Source organism: Xyrauchen texanus, chromosome 10 (assembly GCF_025860055.1).
Source record: "Xyrauchen texanus isolate HMW12.3.18 chromosome 10, RBS_HiC_50CHRs, whole genome shotgun sequence".
Lineage (NCBI taxonomy): Eukaryota > Metazoa > Chordata > Actinopteri > Cypriniformes > Catostomidae > Xyrauchen > Xyrauchen texanus.
This window is the reverse complement of record NC_068285.1, coordinates 43,594,931-43,618,670: the sequence shown is the minus strand read 5'-3', so window position 1 is coordinate 43,618,670 and position 23,740 is coordinate 43,594,931. Positions and strand designations below refer to the sequence as shown.

The 23,740-nt window shown below is 36.8% G+C and overlaps 1 protein-coding gene across 3 annotated transcripts in view; it reads left to right on the top strand.

Annotated features, from left to right (window-relative positions):
* Nucleotides 1-23,740, top strand: part of LOC127650135 (receptor-type tyrosine-protein phosphatase U-like) — a 298,945-nt gene that overhangs the window by 165,780 nt on the left and 109,425 nt on the right. For all 3 annotated transcript variants that reach the window (XM_052135337.1, XM_052135338.1, XM_052135336.1), the window contains exons 5-6: nucleotides 12,559-12,674; nucleotides 22,936-23,113. In XM_052135337.1, the coding sequence (XP_051991297.1) occupies nucleotides 12,559-12,674; nucleotides 22,936-23,113 (294 nt within the window). The remainder of the gene's footprint in view (nucleotides 1-12,558; nucleotides 12,675-22,935; nucleotides 23,114-23,740) is intronic.

The window sequence follows — 23,740 nt, the reverse complement described above, 5'->3', positions numbered from 1 at the left end:
CGCACATCACCCTGTCTCTCGGTCCCAGTGAACCAACACTCCATTCGTATTTCCAAAGGTGTGTAATTCTTCTCCAGTCGTTTGGACTGGGGGCTCAAAGCGTGGCCCACCGCAGGACCTGATACATGCTGACTACTGGAAATGCAGTTGAAGGGAATTGTGCATTTTAATTTAGACACTCAGTTTGTGGCCTTTTGTAATTTGTTACAGAGTTGAAACTTGCCATCCTGAATCTTCTGCATTCCTGCAGCTCAATTTGACAACCCGCAGCAAGAACATAATTGCAGATTCTACAGATAGAGGGACCAAATGGACACACGCAGGGTTTTGAGAGCGTTTAAAAGCTCAATGTTGAGTTTTACAAATGTTTAATCACATTAATTACATGTTATGTAAGGGATAATGTACAATCAGCTGGTTGTTATTGCACAGTAAACCCTGACAGTGTGATCAGGTCCCTGGCGCAAAATGGATGACTTTTGTATCACCCTGAAGGAGTTTATTTTGTGATAACAACTGCATGACTGAACATTATCCTCCTTATCACATTAATATTAACCAAATAAATAAATACATGGACATAAAATACTGATTTTCTTTGTAAAGTCATTTACCCATAAAATGGAGCTTCCCGAAAACTTTCTGCTGGATTCACGAGAGCTTTGTATTCCCCAGATTTGCTAGTAAAACGTGTATATTAGAGAATTCTAAACATTGGTAAATGGAGAGAGCGTGCACATTCATTCACAATTATAATAATCCATGGCCATGAAAACATCATATAAGGAAGGCTTCAGACTCTCTATTAGTCTTGTGTGCCTTGTGGCGCCAAAACAGTGCCAGCCTGCATCTCAAAATAGCATTCTGAGATGCTACAGAGCTGTACAGAGCGGGTTACCATAGATTTGTCAGTTCAGTCTGGCCATTCTCTGATGCTTTTTGTTTTTGGCGCCATTCAGAGACCGTTGTGTGTGAAAATCCCAGGAGATCAGCAGTTACGGAAATACTCAAACCAACCTGTCTGGCACCAACAATCATCCATGCAATTATCTAATCAACCAATCGTGTGGCAGCAGTGCAGTTCATAAAATCCTGCAGATATGAGTCAGGAGCTCCAGTTAATGTTCAAATCAATCATCAGAATGGGGAAAACATTTTTATCTCAGTGATTTTGACCGTGGTGTGATTGTTGGTGCCAGATGGACTGGTTTGAGTATGTGTGAAGTATGAAGTTCCCTGCTGCTTCAAATACTCCACCATCATCCCTGTCCCAAAGAAACCCAAAATCACAGAACTTAATGAATACAGACCTGTCGCTATGATGTCATGAAGTAATTTGAGGTGTTGGCCCACCCGAAGAACATCACTGGACCCTTTCAGGATCCCCTTCAATTTGTTTATTGAGCAAACAAATTTGTGGATTATGTAGTCAACATGGGATTGCATCATATCCTGCAACATATGTAAGGATTCTCAGCAGTCAATGAGTATGTCCTGTCTGGTTTGGTTGGAAATCGGACTTCAGAAGACTACAAAGGACAGTTCGGTCTGCTGAGTGGATTATTGGTTGCCCCTGCCCTCCCTTCAAGAACTGTACAGGAAAAAGCCTGGAAAAATCACTCTGGACCCCACTCACCCAGCCCTCTACCTTTTTGAACTGTTGCCTTCTGACTGACGCTACAGAGCACTGAGCAGCAGAACCATCATGCACAGGAACAGTTTTCCCCTCAGGCCATCCACCTCATTGAGCAATAATTATGTGCAATACACAGCTTATTTTATGTATATCTATCTAACATCTCCTACCTCTTCTGCCATTACATTGCCTTGCATTGTATATAATAGATTTGTGTTTGTACATACCTTTTATTTTCATTCTATTTATTATCTCTGTCTTGTTGTTGTATTGCTTGTTCACTGGAAGCTTCTGCCACCAAGACAAATTCCTTGTATGTGTAAGCATACTTGGCAATAAAGCTCATTTTGATTCTGATTCTAATGAAGTTCTCTCTCAGGATTTCATCTGTAAAAATTTTCAATGCATGAAATTAATTTTGTCAACATTAAAAGGCCATTGAATGCAACTTGTGAGTACTGACTTGTATTCTTAAGTGATAAAACCTTTATGACTTTCTTTCTTCCATGGAACACAAAAGGAGATGTAAGAGTGGTTCAGTCCTCATTCCCTTAATTGTATGGGAAAAAAATATTAGAAAGTAGCCACTCGTGAGATTGTTATACATTTTCAGATGTTTTCATACATTGTATTTGTTCCCCCCTACAGTAAATAAGATATATACTGTGTATATATGTGTGTGTGTGTGTGTGTGTGTGTGTGTGTGTGTATATATATATATATATATATATATATATATATAATATTATATATATATATATATATATATATACACATATATATATATATATATATATATATATATATATATATATATATATATATATATATACACATATATATACATACATACACACAACAGTTCATTCTGGTCCTCGAATCTGATTGGTCGAGGGACGTTCATTGCGTACTGTCTCAGTACATCAGCACTAGGATGCTTCACTGTGTGTATCACGCCGCTTGTGTTCGTGCCGTTCTAAACTAAAGTGTTAGAGCAATGCATACAGTATGTGTTAAGAGCTATATGTGTCTCTTTACATTCATTTTTAGCCAGCATGTAGTGGCAAAAGTAAATTGTTTTGTGTAATATGAGCCAGTTCATGTGAAGTGAGTCAGCATCAGTCAGTGTTTTCATTCATCAGTACTACGTGATTGCTCAGATTGACGGCCATATCGCACTCTTACTCATGTGATATTGCTTTATATATATATATAGTGCAGTGCATTCACATCGTAAAAACTTGCATGCTCGTTCTAAAAAGTAATAGAGGAACATCGCATGAACATTACAGTGATCGCATGCTTTTGCTGACATCAGAGGTTCTTTTGCAAATGAAACAGTCCAAGAGGTCAATGAAAATGGTTGACAAAGCTTTAGTGTAAAAAAAATTCAGTTCACGCTGGCGGGAGAATATCCACCACAATGAACATTCTCTGGTTATGTTGATCGCATCGCCAGCATCATTGATGAAACTTCTCAAGTAAATCTAAGACTGTAACAGTGATATATACTTTTGCAACTGGAAAAATCTTCAATGAAATGAACAGAATGCCTGTAGAAGGTTTTTGACTGAAATGCTGTAAGACATATAAGATAAGCTTTACAACAGTGTGCAGACTTTCAAAATGTAGTCATGGTCTTATGGACTTCTGTGTGAGCCTCAATAAAAAATTTTTTTAAACCAAAATAACAGAAAGGTGCCACATTCAAAACATTCTTTCACACTTTCAGAAATCAGAATGCATGCATTTTTAAACTATTGTATAAATATATATTTGATGTCAAAGAATAATCTGCAAGATCCTGGATGGACCTGTGTCTAATTCGCCCACCCTTGGCTATGCAACTGGCATAAACGCTATTTGTTGCATAAAACAAGCCCAGATGGGACTTGTGATAGGAATCAAGTACTTTGCAGCCTCTGTAAGGCACAATTTAATTGCCACAGAAGCACATCGAGTCTTAAAGTTCATGAAAACGCAGAAAGAGACATTGTCTGCAAGCGCTTTTCGCATTGAGTTCAAAGCGGCACTTAACGCCTTGATGCAAATTGTGTATGTGGCTTCACAATTGCGGATAGCCACAGTCTGCTTTAAGAGTTTTAATGTCCATTGCTTTGAATAGGCAACCTATGTTCTTTCAATTATTCAACCTCCCTCTTTTTAATGAAATGAAAGGAAATTTTAATGTTGGTGCATTTCTATCAACTGGCAGCACTAATTCTTTTATATATTTTAAAATGATGGGTTTATGTACATATGCAGATGGGCAAAATTGGCAATCACATCATACTTTTAAGACGCTGTGTCTTTTAAAAAAAAATCACTTTAGAAAACATATCTCAAGATCCTTGCGTTATGGTCCATTCAATTGTGTGTGTGTGTGGTGTATTATAGAATTGACCTACAGGTCAGGGGGCACAATCAACTGCACACATGTTTAGTTACAGTTTATTTCATTTAAGTGAAAATATTGTTAGATTTGCAACCCTAGATAAATACTAGCATACAGTATTCAGGCATCACTACAGTGTGTTTATTGTGTTTATTTAGAGTCTCACAGACACCCCTAAACCTAGCCGTAACCTTACAAAATGAACCATGCTTTTACTACAGTAACCACAGCATCAATATGGTATTTTGTAGTAAAATTAGCACACAATTAAACATGGTTACTACAGTATATTAACACCATATTACTGTAGTAACACCATAATTAATTGCATTAGATCTATGGCTTCCTTCAAAATACATGGTACTACAATATAACTATAGTGAAACCCTGGTTCATTGTCAACTCTCTGACCTTGACTCTAACCAAACCACTGTGAGGAAATCAGCCTTTATATTCATGTTTGTTCATTATTATAAGTAGTATTAAAGGAAATATTAGGAGTGGAAACAAGAAAAAGAATGGGGAAGAGTGGAGTACAAGACAGAGTTGAACCCGGGTCATCTGCAAAAGAAAAGTACATTCACTGGGGGGCACATTTTGTGTTTCATTTCCATTTCCACCAGACTATTGGAGTCGCACTGTGTGGCAGATGATATTTACTCCTAGTGCAAATTGTCACCTTTATTTTTAGCATGTTTATTGTATGTTGTTGTTGTTTTTATTATTATTTAGAATGAACCACACTAAATTAACATATATTGACAGCCATTGTTTTTACATATATTTCAAGGGTTCATTGTTCTGCATCGGTCCATGGTGAGATATGTCTAATTGTGAAGATGTCAAGATTTATAGCCAATAAGGACTTACATTTGGGTGTTTTCTCACCCAAAAACGATTGTTTCAGAAGAAATGGATTAAACCACTGGAGGTGTATGGATTACCTTTCTGTGGTTTGGACTCCATTGACTGCATTATATTGAAAAACACACATCATATACCCATCAATATGCCATAGACATAAATTAGTTTAAGACAGTATAAGAGTGAGTACATTTTGGGGTACTGTTCCTTTAATAGGGAAAAATACTAATTTACTGTTAACAGACAGTACATGCTCTATCAGCAGATTTTTGTTACATTCATATTTAAAAAATGTCCAGCCATATCTACAATGGCAATATTTTGGCTTCTTCGCTGGTATCTTATATATTGCTGTAACACAGGCATTGCTGGGGCAGATAATACAGGAACAGCGGACAGGAATATGATGCTTTGTTTGGTCATTTGCACATTGCTGATGAAGGCAGAGAATGAAAATGTCCAAAACTGCTGACAGTCTCTGCAAACCTCAAATAAACTGCAAACTGTTCAGATTTCCTGCCATGAGATTATTTTGCTTGCTTACCACTTATAACTAGCTGTTTCAGTAGTATTCAACATCAACACAAGTATACACATGACCCTTAGCCAGTTACTGTATTTGTTCATTACAGTAAACTATTCAGTTACTGTTTTAATTTAACATCATATACTCACCCTTATGACATTCTGTCACCATTTACATTCTTTGCATCTTTAGTTTTTTCCATTCAATGAAAGTGAATGGTGGCTGAGACTTTTATGTTCCATGTAAGAAAGAAAGCCATACAGGTTTGTAACGACATGAGGGTGAGTGAATGCTGATCCATTTTTAAATTGTGGGTGAACTAGTCCTTTACATTGACAAATCACTCACTGATACTGATTACTATTACTCCCATTTACAGTAGGTGCCTTATTATACCTTACAAAATCTGTCAATTAGCCTCCTTGGAGTCGCTAAAGGAATATTCCAGGTTCAATAAAAGTGAAGATCAATCGACAACATTTGTGTAATAATTTCCATAAAAATAATCTCTCCTTTTCTTTAAAAAAAAGAAAATGATCTGGGTTACATTGATGCACTAATAATGGGAGTGAATGGGGGCCATTTTTGGAGAGTTTAAATGCAGAAATGTGCAGTCTATAATTTTATAAAAGCACTTACATTAATTCCTCTGTTAAGTAAATAGCCGATTTTACAGTCATTTTAGGGTTTTCAACATTGCGTCGTCATGGCAGCGAAGTTGTAAATTGGCTATAACTTTAAACAGAAAGCATTTGTAAGTGATTGTATCACACTAAAATCATGTTTACACACATATCCTTTATGTCTTGTGGCTATACTTTTGAAACAGTGACTATTTTAATGTTTACGGATTTGCCCCATTCACTTCCATTATAAGTGCCTCAGATTTGTGCTCTTTGATGAGGAACGAATTGAAATAAATTTTTGTGGTAATCAATATTATGCCACAAATGTTGTCGATTGAGCTTAACTTGTGTTGAACCTGGAATATTCCTTTAAAGTCCTACTTCATGCAACACAAGACAAAATACAGAATATTTTTTGCATTCTGCAGCATTGAACAGACTGTATCTGCATATAATCTTAAATGAATCTCAAAATACTGAAAATAATAAATCATTTTTGTGTGAATTGTGTCAGGATAATCTGCTTTATGCCATATATCTCTGTGCTCCGTTCATTTCAGTAAATCAGCAAGTTCATACCATTTTCAACAAAGTTTGCATTCAATAACTAATGTCATTTTCCGTAAATCTGTAATCTAATCATTATTTTCCAAAGATTTCCACCATAGTTTTTAAAATAAAAAGTATTATTTAAAAATAAATTGCATTATTTTTGTTTTCATTAATGCCACTAAATGTAGCATTCGACAATGTAAACTAACCATCCCATGTCATAAAATGCTCAAATTGTGAGATATTTAAAAAAAGCTTATTCAGAATCTCAAAATGCATTGCAGTGAGCTCAGTGAAATTAAAAAAATCTAAAATCATCCAAATATAAGTATACTAGTTTAAATACTGAAAAGTAATCCATAAATAGGTCATAAGTTTCTTCTTCTTTCGGCTGCTCCCGTAAGGGGTCACCATATTTGGCTTGGCAATCCGTAAATAGTTTAATCAATGAAAAAAACAAAACATTGCTACTGTATTATACCCAGTACATATGTATTTTTTTTAATCATTATTAGAGTATCACATATTAGCTTACATGCTAATGTCAATTGTTAGTCGAGTTTCCTGCACAGTTGCTGCCTATGTAGAACATTGAAATCAGTCACTTCTGTGGTTAAATTGATGTCTTTTAAGGTTGCTACATTAGTAGGCAATAGCTTCAGGAAGTTCAGGGAGTTCTAGTACAGATCGTTCTTTTTGGCCCTCCGGATGGCTCTTTCGACTCTTGAAGTATCATCTACGATAATGGTAATGAATGATAATGGAGGGTGTTTTTGAGAAAATGATCCCATTGAGAGTCACAGTCAGTTTTAAAACAGTCTGGCTCACCTTAGAACCCGGGTCCTCTTTGAGAATCTTCCCCACGCGCTCTTACAGACAGATAGCAAAACTGGGGATTCGCTAACACAGTATCTGCGCAATTGAAATCTGGTCTCAGGAAGGTTAAAAGCAAATAGATCATTTTATAATCCAGCTTTGGCATGCACAATAAATAAATAAACACATGATATATTATAAACCTAATATTACAATGTTATGTGTTCAACTTTACTTTCATTGTCTACAAATAACAGTTCAGTCAGATGATAAAATGGGCCAAATTGAATGATTATTATCACATCGACTGTCTGACCTTAGGCCTTCATGCATCACCTTTGTGCACGCTTGACATTTTTGTGTTTGTTTCATGTGGTGGGTGTGTTTATTCCAGACAAATGCATTCCCACTGAACAAAATCTGTCAAATTTGTTTCCTTTGCTCGGTTAAACGAATGACTCAACCAAATAACACGTTGCTTGGCGCAGAATGAACTGTACAGTGGACTGGCTTGCTCTTACCTTGTCTAAACCTGTGTTTACATGTGCCTATCAAACAGCATAAATAACACATGAAACTCTAGATATGCATATGGAATCATTTATTTGACATACATGTGTTAATTTATTCAATAATACACACATTCAAAAGAATGCAGTTCACTTGAATACACTTGATCTACGTTGAACTGACCCAGAAATGAAGCTGGCCTACCTCTCAACACTACACCAGCTACTCAGTAGTTTTATGGAATCGCTTCATAATTAGACTTGTTTAGAGTCATGTTCACCAGACATCGATCAGACATGTTTTTTTAACAGTGTTCACATCGGATAGGTTCTTGCGTTCCCAAACAGTGTAAAATGCAGGGGTCTAAAGACACATTTTTAAATGCTAAACTACTTGATATGTCATCCTAAAACTACAAAGCATTGTGTGAGAAGCTGGAGAAACAGAGAGACATAATAAAACAGCCAACAATGTCCATTTGTATATGTACATATATAGACAATTAATAAATAAAACGATTTCGACTGTGATTGTCTTGAAATGTATTGCTGACAGCTTTGATGGATGCTACAGCGGGGACTTTAAGGAATGTTCCGGGTTCAATTCAAGTTAATCTCAGTCAACAGCATTTGTGGCATGATATTGATTTCGATTCATCCCTCCTTTTAAAAAAAAGAAAAAAAATCTGGGTTACAGTGAGGCACTTACAATGGAAGTGAATGGGTAAAATGTTTGAACGTTAAAATACTCACCATTTCAAAAGTTTAGCCGCAAGACAAAAACAATATATGTGTAAACATGATTTTAGTGTTAAATTGTTTAGTAACTTTTCTGTGTAAAATGATATCCAGTTTAACAACTTAGTTGCCTTGACGACATAGCATCATAAATCCTAAAACAGCCATAACAACAACAATTTAAACAACTTTACAGCTCAAATAACACAATATTCCTTTAAATAATAACCCGAAATATTCCTTTAAACCTTCTGTAGTGATATCGTTACTGAAAACAATTTACTTAAAAGTCATCATTTCCATTCAATATTTTCCACATTTGAGCCAAATTAATTGAAAGTAGAAACTATTTTTTACAAATATTAATATTTGTATATATTAATATAAAAAATTTTAATATAATAAATATTTTAAATCCAAGTTAGATTTAATAGTACTTAAATGGTTAAGTTCACTTTTTGTGAAAACCTGAAGCCTAAAATGATAAATCATATTTTGACAGACAACATTATTTAATACAATTTGGGTTTACATTGTACAGTAATATTGGTATTTTAGTACATTTCACGATAATAAATGATTACCATATTGTAACATACTGGCCATGGAGATGGTGTTAGGATCCATGTGCAGGAAGTTTATTAAAAGAGACACAAGCAAACAATCCATAACAGCAGGCAGAGATAGACGTAGTCTTAAAGCAGGCAGATAAATCCAATTAACTAAATAGACAGTCCAACCAGGCAAACAAAACAAAGGGTTATCCAAAAAGCAGTAAATCCAGAAAAACAGGCAATGGTCATAACATGAATCAATAAACAATGGCAATGAAAAAAGGCTCAGAAAGGATGGGAAACTGGCAATACTTCTCAAGGAACAATGGAACTGCATGGCTATATAATATATATATATATATGGGATCAGGTGGTACAGCGGGTTGTACACTAATCACAGGGTTGGTGATTCGATTCCCGGCCTACATGACTCCACATGCTGAACCAAGTTGCTCTGCCGTCATTGGTGTGTGAATGGGTGAATGGCAGGATGAGTAGCAACCTCAGATGTTAGTTGTACATCTGGTCTTCCACATCTCTTTCTGTCCTTGTTAGAGACAGTTGTCCTTTGTCTTTGAAGACTGTAGTGTACACCTTTGTATAATATCTTCAGTTTTTGGGTAATTTCATGCATTTGCATAGTCTTCATTCCTCAAACCAATGATTGACTGATGAGTTTCTAGAGAATTTTTTTAAATTTTTTTTTTTATTGTTGACCTAATATTGACAATAAGACATGGCAGTCTATTGCATACTATGGCAACTCAAAATCCAACACAAAGACAATGTTAAGCTGCTGTTTTTTACACCAGTAATGTCCTGACTATAATTTGGTTAACACACTAAAACACATTAAAGGGTAACTAAACACCTGCTCAGAGTCTGACTCCACCCACTAGAAATATTTGAAAATGCAGGAAAAGTGGGCAGACCCCGGCGGGGATAGAGGGAACGAACCGAGTGCGGGGCTGAGCGGGGGGGGGGGGGTGCACCTGAGACTCGTAGTGACGGATATGTTATTATTATTATTCCTCACACGGTCGCAAGACGACATGTACATGAATCTGCCGTGGTGAGCTGGAACCTGCTTACGTCAGCTGTCACCGCTTACGTCACGAAGTACCGCAACAGCCAATAGGAAAATTCAACTGCAGTAGCCACCGTTCAACCTGAAGAGGGCAGCACTCAGACGTTTTTACACCATATATTGTAGAATTAAAACACTTTATACACAAATGTCAAAAAAATTACTTGAATCAATGACCAGTACTAATAAAGCCCCATGCTTACAGATCATTAACTAAAAAAAGTTGGTTTAGGGTTTAGTTACCCTTTAAGCTAAAGCTCTCACTGGTTGTTGTATGACTAGTCGACTGAGCCTTCCCTAGTTTACACATTGTTTGCAGTATTCTGCTCTTTTTGCTGTATTTCAGCTGGATGTTCTGTGTTATCAGGCACAAGCGCTCACAAACAATTTACTCTCGTCTGAGAACTAAACATAAATGTTTGCCGGTTGAGTCGATAGTCATTCGCATCAATGTTGTTTTTATATTCTTTAACAGCAAAAACAGCCGTGGCCAATGCACACAGGAGGTATTATAGCTACAAAAATAAAATAATTACCTACATCCCACTTTATATTATAACTGAGCTATTAAACTGTCAATAACACACGGTACAGTGACGGCTTTCTCAGGCAGAACAAACTTTGATTTCATTGTGTCCATTCACATTGGTCTTTTACGATGGACGTCCCGCTGCAAGTCAGCCATCGTTAAACCATTTTTGTGGTGCTCATTAGCAGAACGTTACAGTCTGATGCAATTATAGGTGTGAGCTAGAAGGCCACTCACCCAATGTATTGTGTATAAGTGAATAAAGTGCTTTTCAACAGTCCATCTTTAAAGAAAAGCTATAGAATTTTCTTTCTAAGGCGGTTAGAGAACGTTTGAAGCATTCAACTCTGAGGTAACTCTTCATTATTCTGTGTTTATAACTACGGGCACTTTTACATCGGAGGGAATGAAACTCTTTGTTATATAAAGGTCACATTCAATACGCTAAACACATTAAATAAAGTTGTGAGAGTGTAAAAAGTTACTTTTTAAAAGTTCTCAGGTCCAAAAGTGCCCACTCTGCATCCTACTGTGCCCTGAAATTGTAGAAGGCATATAGAAATGTAATGTGTACGTGTATAGCAAAGCAGTGATTTTGTTTTTCATTTGATGAGGAATAGAACAGGATGCATGCACTTAGATTCAGTCTGACAGGAAAATAAAGCTGACAGCGCTTGTATTTGGAGGAAAGCTTTGAGAATAGTTGAAATGCGGTCAAATTGTGGCACCATTGCTCTATATATCGAGAGCGTGTAATGATTTGATGCTGAGCATACAAGCACAGGCAGATAAGTATAAATGTGGCGTTTGCTGTGCATGAAGACAAAACATGACACATGGAGATACGGTAAGTGAGATGAATGGACTGCATGAGAATGGAGGAAACAGCATAAATCTATATAAATATTCTTTATAGAACAAAGGGAATGTGCAGAAGTGTCAGACTGGCGTGTAAGGCGATTGAGGAACTTTTAACTTCAAAAGCAGAAAAAAAGACCAGTTGCGAAAACTGAGACTTTCTGTTACCCTAACAAAACAGAACCATGTTGGAACAGTGGTTAATACTGTATATACACTCCGATCAGCCACAACATTAAAACCACCTGCCTAATATTGTGTAAGTCCCCCTCATGCTGTCAAAACAGCACCAACCCGTATCTCAGAATAGCATTCTGAGATGATATTCTTCTCACCATAATTGTACAGAGTGGTTATCTGAGTTACTGTAGACTTTATCAGTTCAAACCAGTCTGGCCATTCTCTGTTGATCTCTCTCATCAACAAGACATTTCCATCCTCAGAACTGCTGCTCACTGGATGTTATTTTGTTTTTGGCACCATTCTGAGTAAATTCAAGTGACAGATATTCAAAACAAATCATTGCATTACCATGATATATTTAAAAGAATGGTAATACCATATATCTAAAAAATATGATGGTATATAAACATTATATTACAATGGTATACTGTATGTCCAAAAACCATGGTATTGCAATGTTACATGTAAAGAAAATGAAAATAAAATAATATAGATAAAAAAAACAAACAAACATGGCATTACCATGGTAAATGTAAACAACAACAGCAACATGTTGTTGCTATTGAACCATGTCCAAACATCATGGTATTAGCATAGTGCATGTCAAAAAAACATGGAAACACCTTTGTTGTTGCTGGTGATGTGTTATAAGTGTGATAAGTGTTTGTTTGGCTCTGTTCCACAGATAAAGTACCCCATTTCTCCAGACTGGGTGATGTGGAGGTGAACGCAGGGCAGAACGCCACATTCCAGTGTGTGGCCACTGGACGCTCAGCTAAGACCGACCCCTTCATGATGGAGGTGTGTGTGTGTGTGAGAGAGAGAATTTTAATAAGTCTTTTAATAAGTCTTTATTTCTTAATGAAGCAGCAAGCTTGGAAAAACTGTATTTGGGCCTTTAATAGTGACCTTGAGAGAAGCCTATTAATATTCTATAATGCAGATTCTGTGTAATTAAACAGAGGCAATTGCACTTACTGGCCTTATTTGATGTAAAGATGATTGCAATGAAAAGTTTGAACTATTTTTAAACCTCATCATAGCTGCATTACATGCCATTTTTATGATATTTTTTGTATTCCATTGTCACAATGTTGAGAGTTTTGTACATAGTGTATAAGTAATTTACTCACATAACATATTAAATATGTGTTGTATTTACTAAAGAATATATACATAGCATTTTTTGCTTCACACTTTTAAGTAAATTCAACTTATGGTGATTTTATGGCAGCACAACTGCAAAACCTTTAGCAAGTAGTTTCAAATGAACATTTGTATTATTGTTTCTACTTAATTTATTTGGCTCTAAAGAAAATAAGGTAAGGCATTAAACTTGACTCCTCCAAGAAGTGCACATTAAGCTTCATGGCAGCTATGCATAATGACATGCTCAAGGAAAAATGATATGGATTGAACAGAATCCAAGTTGACGACTTATTGAACACTTAAAATAAAACGGGTATTTACAGTAAAACAACATAAGTAAAATCTGTCAAATCTCTATAAATCCTTAACAACAATTCATTTAATACCCATTAAGAATGAAAACCATTCATTTTGACTAAATTGTTTTTGATTAAAAGAAATATAAGAAAGAGGATTGGATGGATTTTATCATTATAGGGTGGTTGTGTACACACACTGCCGACTCACATTTATGTACAAACACCATGTTAAAGTGAATTTTGTATAATAGATCCCCTTTAAAATTAAAAGCTGCAATAGTTCTCTTTTGGCTTCAGGGTAACCAAATGTCCAAAACAAACTAAACCCACTTAAGAAGACAAATAAATACATTACATATCGATTGAAAGGAAAAAACCAGTACATATCAGTTAACCTAACTACACTAACAATAAACAAAGTCAAAGAGCTCTAAAAGGAAAGGAAAGGACAGGTTACCCCAACAGGTTGCTGCATTAGACTAATGACATAAACGATTGAACACAAGAAAACAACATAACACAGTTCGCTGTGGCTGTTGTTGATCTGCCGGTTGGTCTGGGAGCGTGAGAGATAAGTGACCAGCCCAAAGTCACAACACCCTCCTTTCCAGGGAGCAGCTCTCCCGATTGTAAGCCGACCATGCCATTTATTCAGCCAGCCGTAATCATTGAGTGGTGGAGCTATCCAATCTTTCAATCATCAAGTCAATCGGTGATTCAGTCCTAGGAAAAGCACAGCACACACAAGAGAAAAATAACACCTTAGAAAAGGTAAGCAAAACAAAAACACAACACTGGATTATAACACCCTCACCACGAAGAATCAACATAAAGTGATTCCAAAAAACTGAACGAGACTAAATATTCTCTCTACTTATACCTAATTTCAATGTTAAATTCCTGTACCATCAATGCCCATCGCATTATTCCTTGATTGGAATTACACATTTTTGACAGGAAAATGAATGAGTTGTGGTCAGTATAAACTACCACAGGTATCGAACTGGATCCCACATACACCGCAAAGTGCTGAAGGGACAGCAACAATGCTAGAGCTTCCTTCTCGATGGGACTGTAATGCAGATGATCTTTCAAAAACTGCTTTGAGAAGTAGCAAATCGGATGGTCAATGCCATCAGCATCTTCTTGCAATAGAACACCAACATCTCGCTGTAAATCGGTAGTGCTGGCATCAACAGCGATCTTGAAGGGTAAAGAGAAATCTGGGGCAGAATGTACAGGGGTGCTACATAAGGGTCTTCAAGGAATCAAAAGCAGTTTGGCATATTTCAGACCACTCTAGTTGTTTTTTTGCCAAGCAAATATCAGACAGATATGATAAAAATGCAGTTAACTCTTTCAATATATTCGCATTTTGTAAACTAGCTCCAGACACCGTGACATTCCACAATATCAACCCATCCTCCTCTGGACAGTCAGAGGTAGCAGGTTAACCGAAGCAACAGGGACTTTAGAGCTTTTAAACTCTGGAACTCTATCTCTAAGAAAATATGTTTTCAACAAATTGATGTGACACAGGAGGGATTTTCTCTTCAATCTGGTGTACGGATCACATAATCAGTCTCACTCACTTTAGACTCTACTATATATGGACCAGAAAAATGTGCTTGTAATGAGGAACCAATAATCGGAAGTAATGCCAAAACATTTTCACCAGGGAGAAAACTACAAACAGACTTCTTATCAAAACTTACTTTCATTTTCACTTGAGCAGATGTTAATGAAGTATGAGCCAAATAACAAGCTTTGTGTAAACGCTCCCTAAATGCATAAACATAATCAAACACATTAGTGGACTCAGTGGACTCCATCGTCATCCACTTCTCTATCAAAGGCTTGAGTGGACCTCGAACGACCTTAGTAGTAAGGGAACACAGCGGGACAGCTTCAGGAAAACGTGTAGCTGTAAACATCATAGTTAACAAACATTGATGTCCAGTTTTCGTCTTAGGCAAAGGGCCTAAACAAGCTAATATGAGATGTTCAAACGGCTCACCCATCATAGGAATAGGTCGAAGAGGAGCAGGTGGTATCACTTGATTTGGCTTACCAACGAGATGCACACATGACAAGAATGACAATATGACACCACATCGGATCTTAAACCAGGCCAATAAAAATGTCGCAAAATACAGCTGTACATTTTAGTAATACCTAAATGGCCAGAGAGATTATGATCATGAGCCAAACTCAAAACTTGAGAACGAAATTTAGCAGGCACTACCACTTGATAAACGGAGCTGAAGTCAGGATCAGTGGCTGTTGGTGACCACTTCCGCATTAATAATCCATCATCCCAAAAACAGGCAACAGGATGTTTAACTAAAACTTCTTTCCTGACAACAGTTTTGACAGCGAGAAAGAGAATCATCCTGATTCATGAATAGGAGTAGTTCTCTCAATAGTAAGCGACGGATCAATTTCAGGGACAGCACCTCAGGAAATTTACGTACAACACAATCAGGAGGTTCTTGTCGGCCATCAGAATGGTCAACTACGTTAAGAAAACTATCCTCAAACTTTCGCGACTGTGCTCTTGTAACCGCACAAGCGGAAAAAACTGCAGGAAATTCGACACTCGCATCGCCCTCGTTTTGAGGATCACGAGTCGGGTCACTAATAACCTCAGGAAGCGGCAACACCTTTCCACCAGCTATATCGTTGACTAGAATGAGACCAACTCATTTCATGTGAATGATTCGATGAGCACATTGTGCAAAGGAACCTTCAAAATACCCATTTCAATACCCTGAACCAAAACATCAGTGCCTCAAAACCAGTGTTCAGTGAACGGCAAGATAAGGTCTAATATAAACGATTGGGTTGCCCCCGTATCACGAAGGATTCTAACAGAAATTGTCTTTTTGTTCGACCAGAAACACCAACCATCACAAACAAATGGATCAAATACTGAATCGATTTTCCGATCTTTCGAAATCAAAACTTTTGGGAGTCTGCTTTTTTTGCGATTGTTTTTTCTTTTTCAGTGCTGGACATAGAGCAATCAGATGACCTAATTTGCGACAATAAAAGCATTCACGGAACTCAGTAGGACTCTAATTTGAGCTCATCGAATTTTTCGGATTTTTGTCTGAACTGATATGCAAAGATCCTTTGTGCACAGACAGTACAAAACATTTTTATGCGACAGAACAAATTCATCAGCACAAATAGCAGCTGAGGCGAGAGTAACCACCTTTTGTTTATTGAGATGTGCTACAATTTTGTCTGGCAACGAATTTAAAATCTTCCAACAATACAAGCTCACAAAGTTTCTCAAAATCACTTACCTTGCTGGATTGGCAATTCTTATCGAACAGAGTACCCTTCTCACAGGCAAGCTCTATGATTGGCAAATCTGACATTTGAAACTTTTGCCGGTAGGCTTCGGGCACCAATTCGTAAGCCCTAAGAACAGACATTTTCAAAACATCATATTTTAGAATGTCCTCAATTGACAACACTGCACAAACTTCTTGTGCTTTACTGAACAATCTGCATTGAAGTAAGAGTGGCCAAAACTCTTTTGGCCAATGTAAGGCACTCGCTATATGTTCAAATACGTTAAGAATCAACTTCAGCTCCTCTAAACATCGGAAATAATCGAATTTGTCTACTAATGTCGAAATCCGAATTTTGAACAGAGGTACCGATGTAAGAGAGAGGCAAGGCAGGAGAAGGAACATCCGTTACACCAGCCACAGGCGAGACAGGTTTAAATGTAAAAAATGATTCACAAAATGAAATGTAAAGAGACAGATAGCTCTTAACACATACTGTATGCACTGCTCTTACACTTTAGTTTAGAATGATGTACTGAGGCATCAGTACTTATGGAATGTCTCGTCCAATCAGATTCAAGGACTGGACCTAACTTACATTAAATTCTGTGTTCAAATAAATATTTTCTGTCATTCCTGCTGAATGTTTGTTATATCTGTCCCTTTGTCTCTCATCGTGTATTGTGCATGTGGACGTGAGATATGTAAATTCAATTAATTTTTATAGAATTTATGAGGCTTTTGTATGTGGTAGTTATTTCCTTTGGTATATTTTAACCAATGTTTATGATTAATAACACCTAGTTATTAACAATAGCTGTTTGGTCCTCCAAAACTTCTTACTGTAGACATTCACTCTCACACAATGGCAATGTAGTCTTCACTTAAACTGAGGCATCATCCATTTTCTGTTCCTCAATGTATAATCTCTCTCTGCAGGCAGTGACTCTAGGCATGAACTAACATTGCATATTGGCTCATCATTGACTGGATCCTCTCTTCACAGTTCTCAAAGCTAACACATCTAAAACACTTTCAGGGTGAAGTTTGAGGCTATGGGTCTTTTGAATTGGATGTCCTCAGGCTGTAGTTAAGAAGCCTTGTTTTTTTTTATATATCATTTCATCCACTGATTCTTTTTGTACTGTCTGTAAATCAAAGTCTCTTTCGAGATGTATGATGACATTATCTCTTTTCCATATTCTAGTGAGGAGCTGCTTTAGAGTCTACAGTGTACAGTAGTACATCGGCACTTACCTTCATTATTACATCACTTGTAATAAAACCTGTTTCGTGGCCATTCAGACAGGATACAATTTTGCACTTGTTTTTCTATGTAAACATGCACTAGATTTACTTATTTGACCATTGACACTTTTTTTATAGCTGTTTTTTAGCATCTCGCTCCAGGGAGTGCCGCATGTAAGGTGACATGTGAATTTAAAAACTGTTTATAGTTTCAGATACATTGTGTTCAGTCTGAATTGTGTACTGTAAGTCAGTGTTTCCCAACCACTGTGCCACGACACACCAGTTTGAAACCGGTCGGTCACTTTTGTGATTGTGAAGAGCAATGATTAATAAGTGAGTGATATTTCTATGGGCGGCTGTGGCTCAGGTGGTAGAGCGGGTCGGCCACTAATCGCAGGGTTGGCGGTTCGATTCCCGGCCCACACGACTCCACATGCCGAAGTGTCCTTGGGAAAGACTCTTCCAAATACATGTTTTCAATGTTTATTGTGCACACCTCACGCTTTTTTACGTGATAAACTCGTAAAATCACCCCTCTGTGCGTTGACGCCTCGACTCGCCTCATGTGAAATGCGCTTTACAATGACGAAGAACGTTACTGAAACTCAAAATGATTATTATTTGTCTATTATTGTGGTCTTTTCTGATAAAAGTCATGCTCAGCCGTTTATATAGGCTACTGTAGGAAAATGATACCGTAGATCAGCTTTGTGTTCATAATTCTTATACTGAAGCCATGCAAGTTTTTATAAAGGAGAAGGATGTTATTGAAGCTCACTATTATTAGAATATTATTGTTCTTTTTTTGGATGACGAATAATGCTCAGACTGAAGGAAGACTCTAGATCTGCTTTGTTCTTTTAATGCTTAAACATATAAAGTCTCTTGGTAGATTTCGGTCATGAACGACTCAAAATGATTCACTGACTCACTCACAGCACATAAGACGCTCATTTGCAGCTAATTCTGCTCAATCGTAAACTTGAATAAACTTGAATCACTAAAATAGCTGGAATTGGTGCTGTTAGCTTATTTATTTTTATTTTTTAAATATCCAGAGAAAACACATTCGTGAACCAGTGATTATCTTACCTTTTTTGCATCTCATGAGTTTGCATCCCTATATTTTATTGTGGCATTGCAAGAAAAAATCTACAAATTAGAAAAGAAGCAAAGTTGTTGTTTTTTTCATAAAAAACGCTCTTGCCACACGTGACCTCACACAGCATAACCTACCTATGTGTTTTGGTATAGCAGAATTTCAAACATTAGAAGTAAACATGCTACTAAAACATGGACAAGTTCTTGAAAAGGAAAAATATTGACGATGGTTAGTGTGTGGGGTAGTGGTGTGCCGTCAAATTTTTAAGTCGTTAAAAGTGTGCCGTGGCAGAAAAAAGGTTAACTGCCGTAATTAACTGCTTTGAAACATTAATGTGAACCACAAAATGAGCATTAGCATATGTTAGCCATGTTAGCATGTTGCTATGCTAATGACACGATGCACATTAATAAGCACAGACATACCCAAAACAAAAATATTGGGTGAAATAGTGGATGTTTTATTAGATTACTGGGAACTGCTTTTTTTCCCAGATGCTTTCCAGTTTCTCACTGGAATTTAAGCATCATAAATGGGACATTTTTAAGATGCTGTATCAAGTTATAAGTACCCTTGCATTCTGTTGTGCTTCATCCAACTGTCAATGATGCGTACTGTGTGTTCGGCTCTCATTCTGTGGTTGCACTACTTGTGAGGCATGTTGAGACGTGCTGACTGCCCCCTGCTGACACAGTGTTCTTCAAATTTCAATCACCCAGATAGTAGGAAAATAATTTACATACAGTACATGCCATCACAGCAGTGACAGTAGAATAAGCTGCAACGTTGAGAATTTAACACATACTTACATTACACATGCTTACGTATATGCGTTCATTGCGTTTGTCCTTAAAGGAATAGTGTTGCAATTATTCCGTTGCGTAATATTCTGCAGGTCAAAACAGCTTTTGTTTGAAACACCATTACAGTTTTCATCACAGCTAAACTGACTTGCTCTTCCGTCATGTGATTGTAGAGTCGCAGTGCAGATTCTATAATAGTTGTGTCTGATTTGATACTCTTGGCTTTGATCGAATTCTCATTTGACCAAGATTTTTCGGACTCTCGGCTCTGTTCTCACTGCAGTTTAAATTGAACAAACACATCTGTGTGTGCACATCACTACTTCACTGGCAGGATCTCTGCTCCTCCACGCTGTCCTTAGATGGAGGGGAATAGTTCAGAACATGTGCTGACATTAGAAAGTTTGCTTCCCACTTTAATTGATGTGCTTTATTTATTCTGGCGCGCTGCTGTTGCCATTGGCGTAGTGCTGCGATGCGTAAAATGGTGATATTTACATCATTTGTGTAATCGCTGGCTGTTCCAGTTTTATTCTCTGTTTTGCAGTTCCAGCATCATGGCTGTTTCAAAGCAATTCAGAAAAGATTAAAGGTCTTCAAATACACTTTCAGACTTGTGTATGATCGGATGCTAATACAGTAGCATGCAGGGTTTTATGTTGTTAGGTGTTCTAAACTGTATGAGCTTTAAAGGAATAGTTCCCCAAAAAGGAAAATGATTTCATCCTTTGCTCATCCTCATGCCACTTTTTCTTCTTCTGTAGAACATAATGTTTGAAAGATGTTTTGAAAGTCTTTTACATAAAATAAATGCTAAATGTTAATGGGAATGGGGACTGTCAAGCTCTTAAAATGACTGAAAAGCACCATTAAATATGGACTTAAGACTTATAAATATGACTAATTATACAGTATATGCATTATACAGTAAGTCTTCTGTGCACGTATTACAGAAAACGTCCTATCTTAAGTTAAGGTCTGATCAGTAAAGTTAGGATTTTTGACAAATTCATATTACAGAAGCAAATCCTAACTGTAGTTAGGATAAGATAATGAATGTAGGAAATGTTATTCTGTAATAGCTTTTGTTCTAAATGAGATCCAACCTGAAATTACCAAGGTTACCAAACAGATAAGATCAATTCTAAAGTTAGGATCTTTCTGTAATACAAAGTAATAAATCACATTTTTGTCCTTAGTAACAGAAAATCTCTCAAATCTCATCTGCGTTTACTGCAAAAACAAATAAAACAAATAAAAAATACAATACAATTTATATTAATAATAAAATAAGTTACATTAAAAATAATATTTACAAAAATTTAAATAAAAAATAAAATTTTTGAATCGGGGAATACAATTTATATATTTTTTAGCCCATTATATTTTTTCTTTCTTTCTTGTTTTAAGTATAAACACCATTAAATTGTAATTTCTGTGAAAACAAGACTTCATATATCATGTCATTCTGCTTCCCAATTGATTGTTTCTTGTTTTAAGGATATTTCGATTATTTTACTGAAACAAAAAGACAAAAATACTCAGTAAGAATGTATTTATTTATTTATTTTACAGTGTTCATGTAGATTATAATATTACATTTCAAGAACAATTGTGGCAGATGATGAAACATCTGATAACCCATGTTGTTTCGGTGATTGATGTTAGACCTGCCACAACGCACCTTGATGCACTATATTTGGAAGATTGCAAAGTACATTTTAGAGCTACGTTGAGGACGATTATCAGCGAATAATGATTAAAATTGATCTTGTGACTTCAGAAAACTTGAAATGTTGCTCTCAAGCGATATAAACTTTTTTTGTCATTGTATAGACCATTTCAAGATGGTTTAATGAACCAAAGTCTTTTTGTTCCTTTAACATTTTCTGCTTGTTGTGCATTCCAAATTGGATAAATCACCCTTTGAATTGAGAACAATCATGAAAGTCATGCTGTAAGATTGAAAGAAAGAGACAAGAAAAGTATTTGAAATTTTTTTAAATGAAATCCTTATCTTGTCCGTGGGTACCGCTGACAGCTTCTTTGAACGGCTTCATTGATTCTAACCAGAGTGTATTTAGCAGAGACAGATCACTCCTATTAAAATAAATGGGAGAAATTGTAACGCATTGTGAAGTAGAAAGGAAGTCCCACCTTACATGTAACCGAGCCAATCTCCTTTTAGATTCAGACATCATTTGTCAATCAACTCGAGAGCGTGCATGCGCATTAGCTTTGCAAGTCGGGAATTTTTTTAGCGCATAATATGAGGTAATGATACCAGTGTTGACAGATTTTACTGATGATTTGAAATATGTTCTTTGATCGTAATCTATCTTGACTAACCGTTTTGGAGATTTCTCGATATAAGCAGAGTGGTGGTGGCATAGTGGGCTAAAGCAAAGAACTAGTAAGAAGAAGGTTACCGGTTCGATCCCCACAGCCACCATCTTTGTGTCCTTGAGGAAGGAATTTAACTCAAGGTTGCTCCGGTTGGATCCCTGTAATAAGTGCACTGTAAGTAGTGTTGGATAAGAGCGTCCACCAAATGTATGCCACTTGTTTACACAGAAAATAGTTGCGGAGAGCATTTCAAAGATGTCCGCCAAGTGACTTGACTTGCCTAAAAATACTTTGTTATAACAGGTGCAATCATTCCGCTGAGGAAATAATTAAGAGCATCCAAACTCAATACATTTTCATCGTCTATACCTTAGTCTATATATAATAACTCGGTTGACTGGCAGCTCCACAACAGTGTATATAAAGCTCACACACAAACACACATCTGGAAATCAACATGACGACTCTTTCTAGCCTGTTTTCTCAGTTCTGTGTGACTTCCTGTGTGAGACGCTGCTTTTGTCTAAACACCTGGAGGCTGTGTGTGTCAGTGTGTGTGTGTGTTAGGAATAAAATGACTGTGTGTTCACGTTGCCTGCATCTCACTTCATTCACACAGCACTAATGTTCTCGATTTTACAGGATTTATACTTATTCTATCATGTAATTTAAATGCTATTTTAAGATGCTCAGTTTAATTACAATTCTGGTAATTAAAGCTGTTGTCTATCAGATCAGAGTCAAAAGCAAATAAACGTAAGCCAGTGTATTATGTTAATTTCATTTTTTATCTCTCTTTGTGTCTTTCAGAGGCATAATGGTGTTTTGATGTCACCATATTCAGTTACATCATCAGTTGGTGAACGTCGATTGGTTGCGTGGTATCAGGTGGGTGGAGCCCAGCGTGCAGAGCAGGACATGTACCGATGCATCACGCAGTCCACATATGGAGCCGCGGTGTCAAACTTTGCTGAACTCATCGTCAGAGGTATGACTGTTGAATTGTTTATTTTCCTTATATTGGAGATAAATATCAGAAAATTGTATATTGTCCACCACAATGGATTTGAAATGAAACGAACAAGATGTGCTTTAACTGCAGACTTTCAGCTTTAATTTGAGGGTATTTACATCCACATCAGGTTCACGGTGTAGGAATTACAACAGTTTGTATATGTACCTCCCACTTTTTAAGGGAGCAAAAGTAATGGGACAATTGACTGCTCAGCTGTTCCATGGCCAGGTGTGTGTTATTCCCTCATTATCCCATTTACAAGGAGCAGATAAAATGGTCCAGAGTTCATTTCAAGTGTGCTATTTGTATTTGGAATCTGTTGCTGTCAACTCTCAATATGAGATCCAAAGAGCTGTCACTATCAGTGAAGCAAGCCATCATTAGGCTGAAAAATCACATCAAACCCATCAGAGAGATAGCAAAAACATTAGGTGTGGCCAAATCAACTGTTTGGAACAGTCTTAAAAAGAAAGAACGCACCGGTGAGCTCAGCAACACCAAAAGACCCGGAAGACCTTGGAAAACAACTGTGGTGGATGACCGAAGAATTCTTTCCCTGGTGAAGAAAACACCCTTCAAAACAGTTGGCCAGATCAAGAA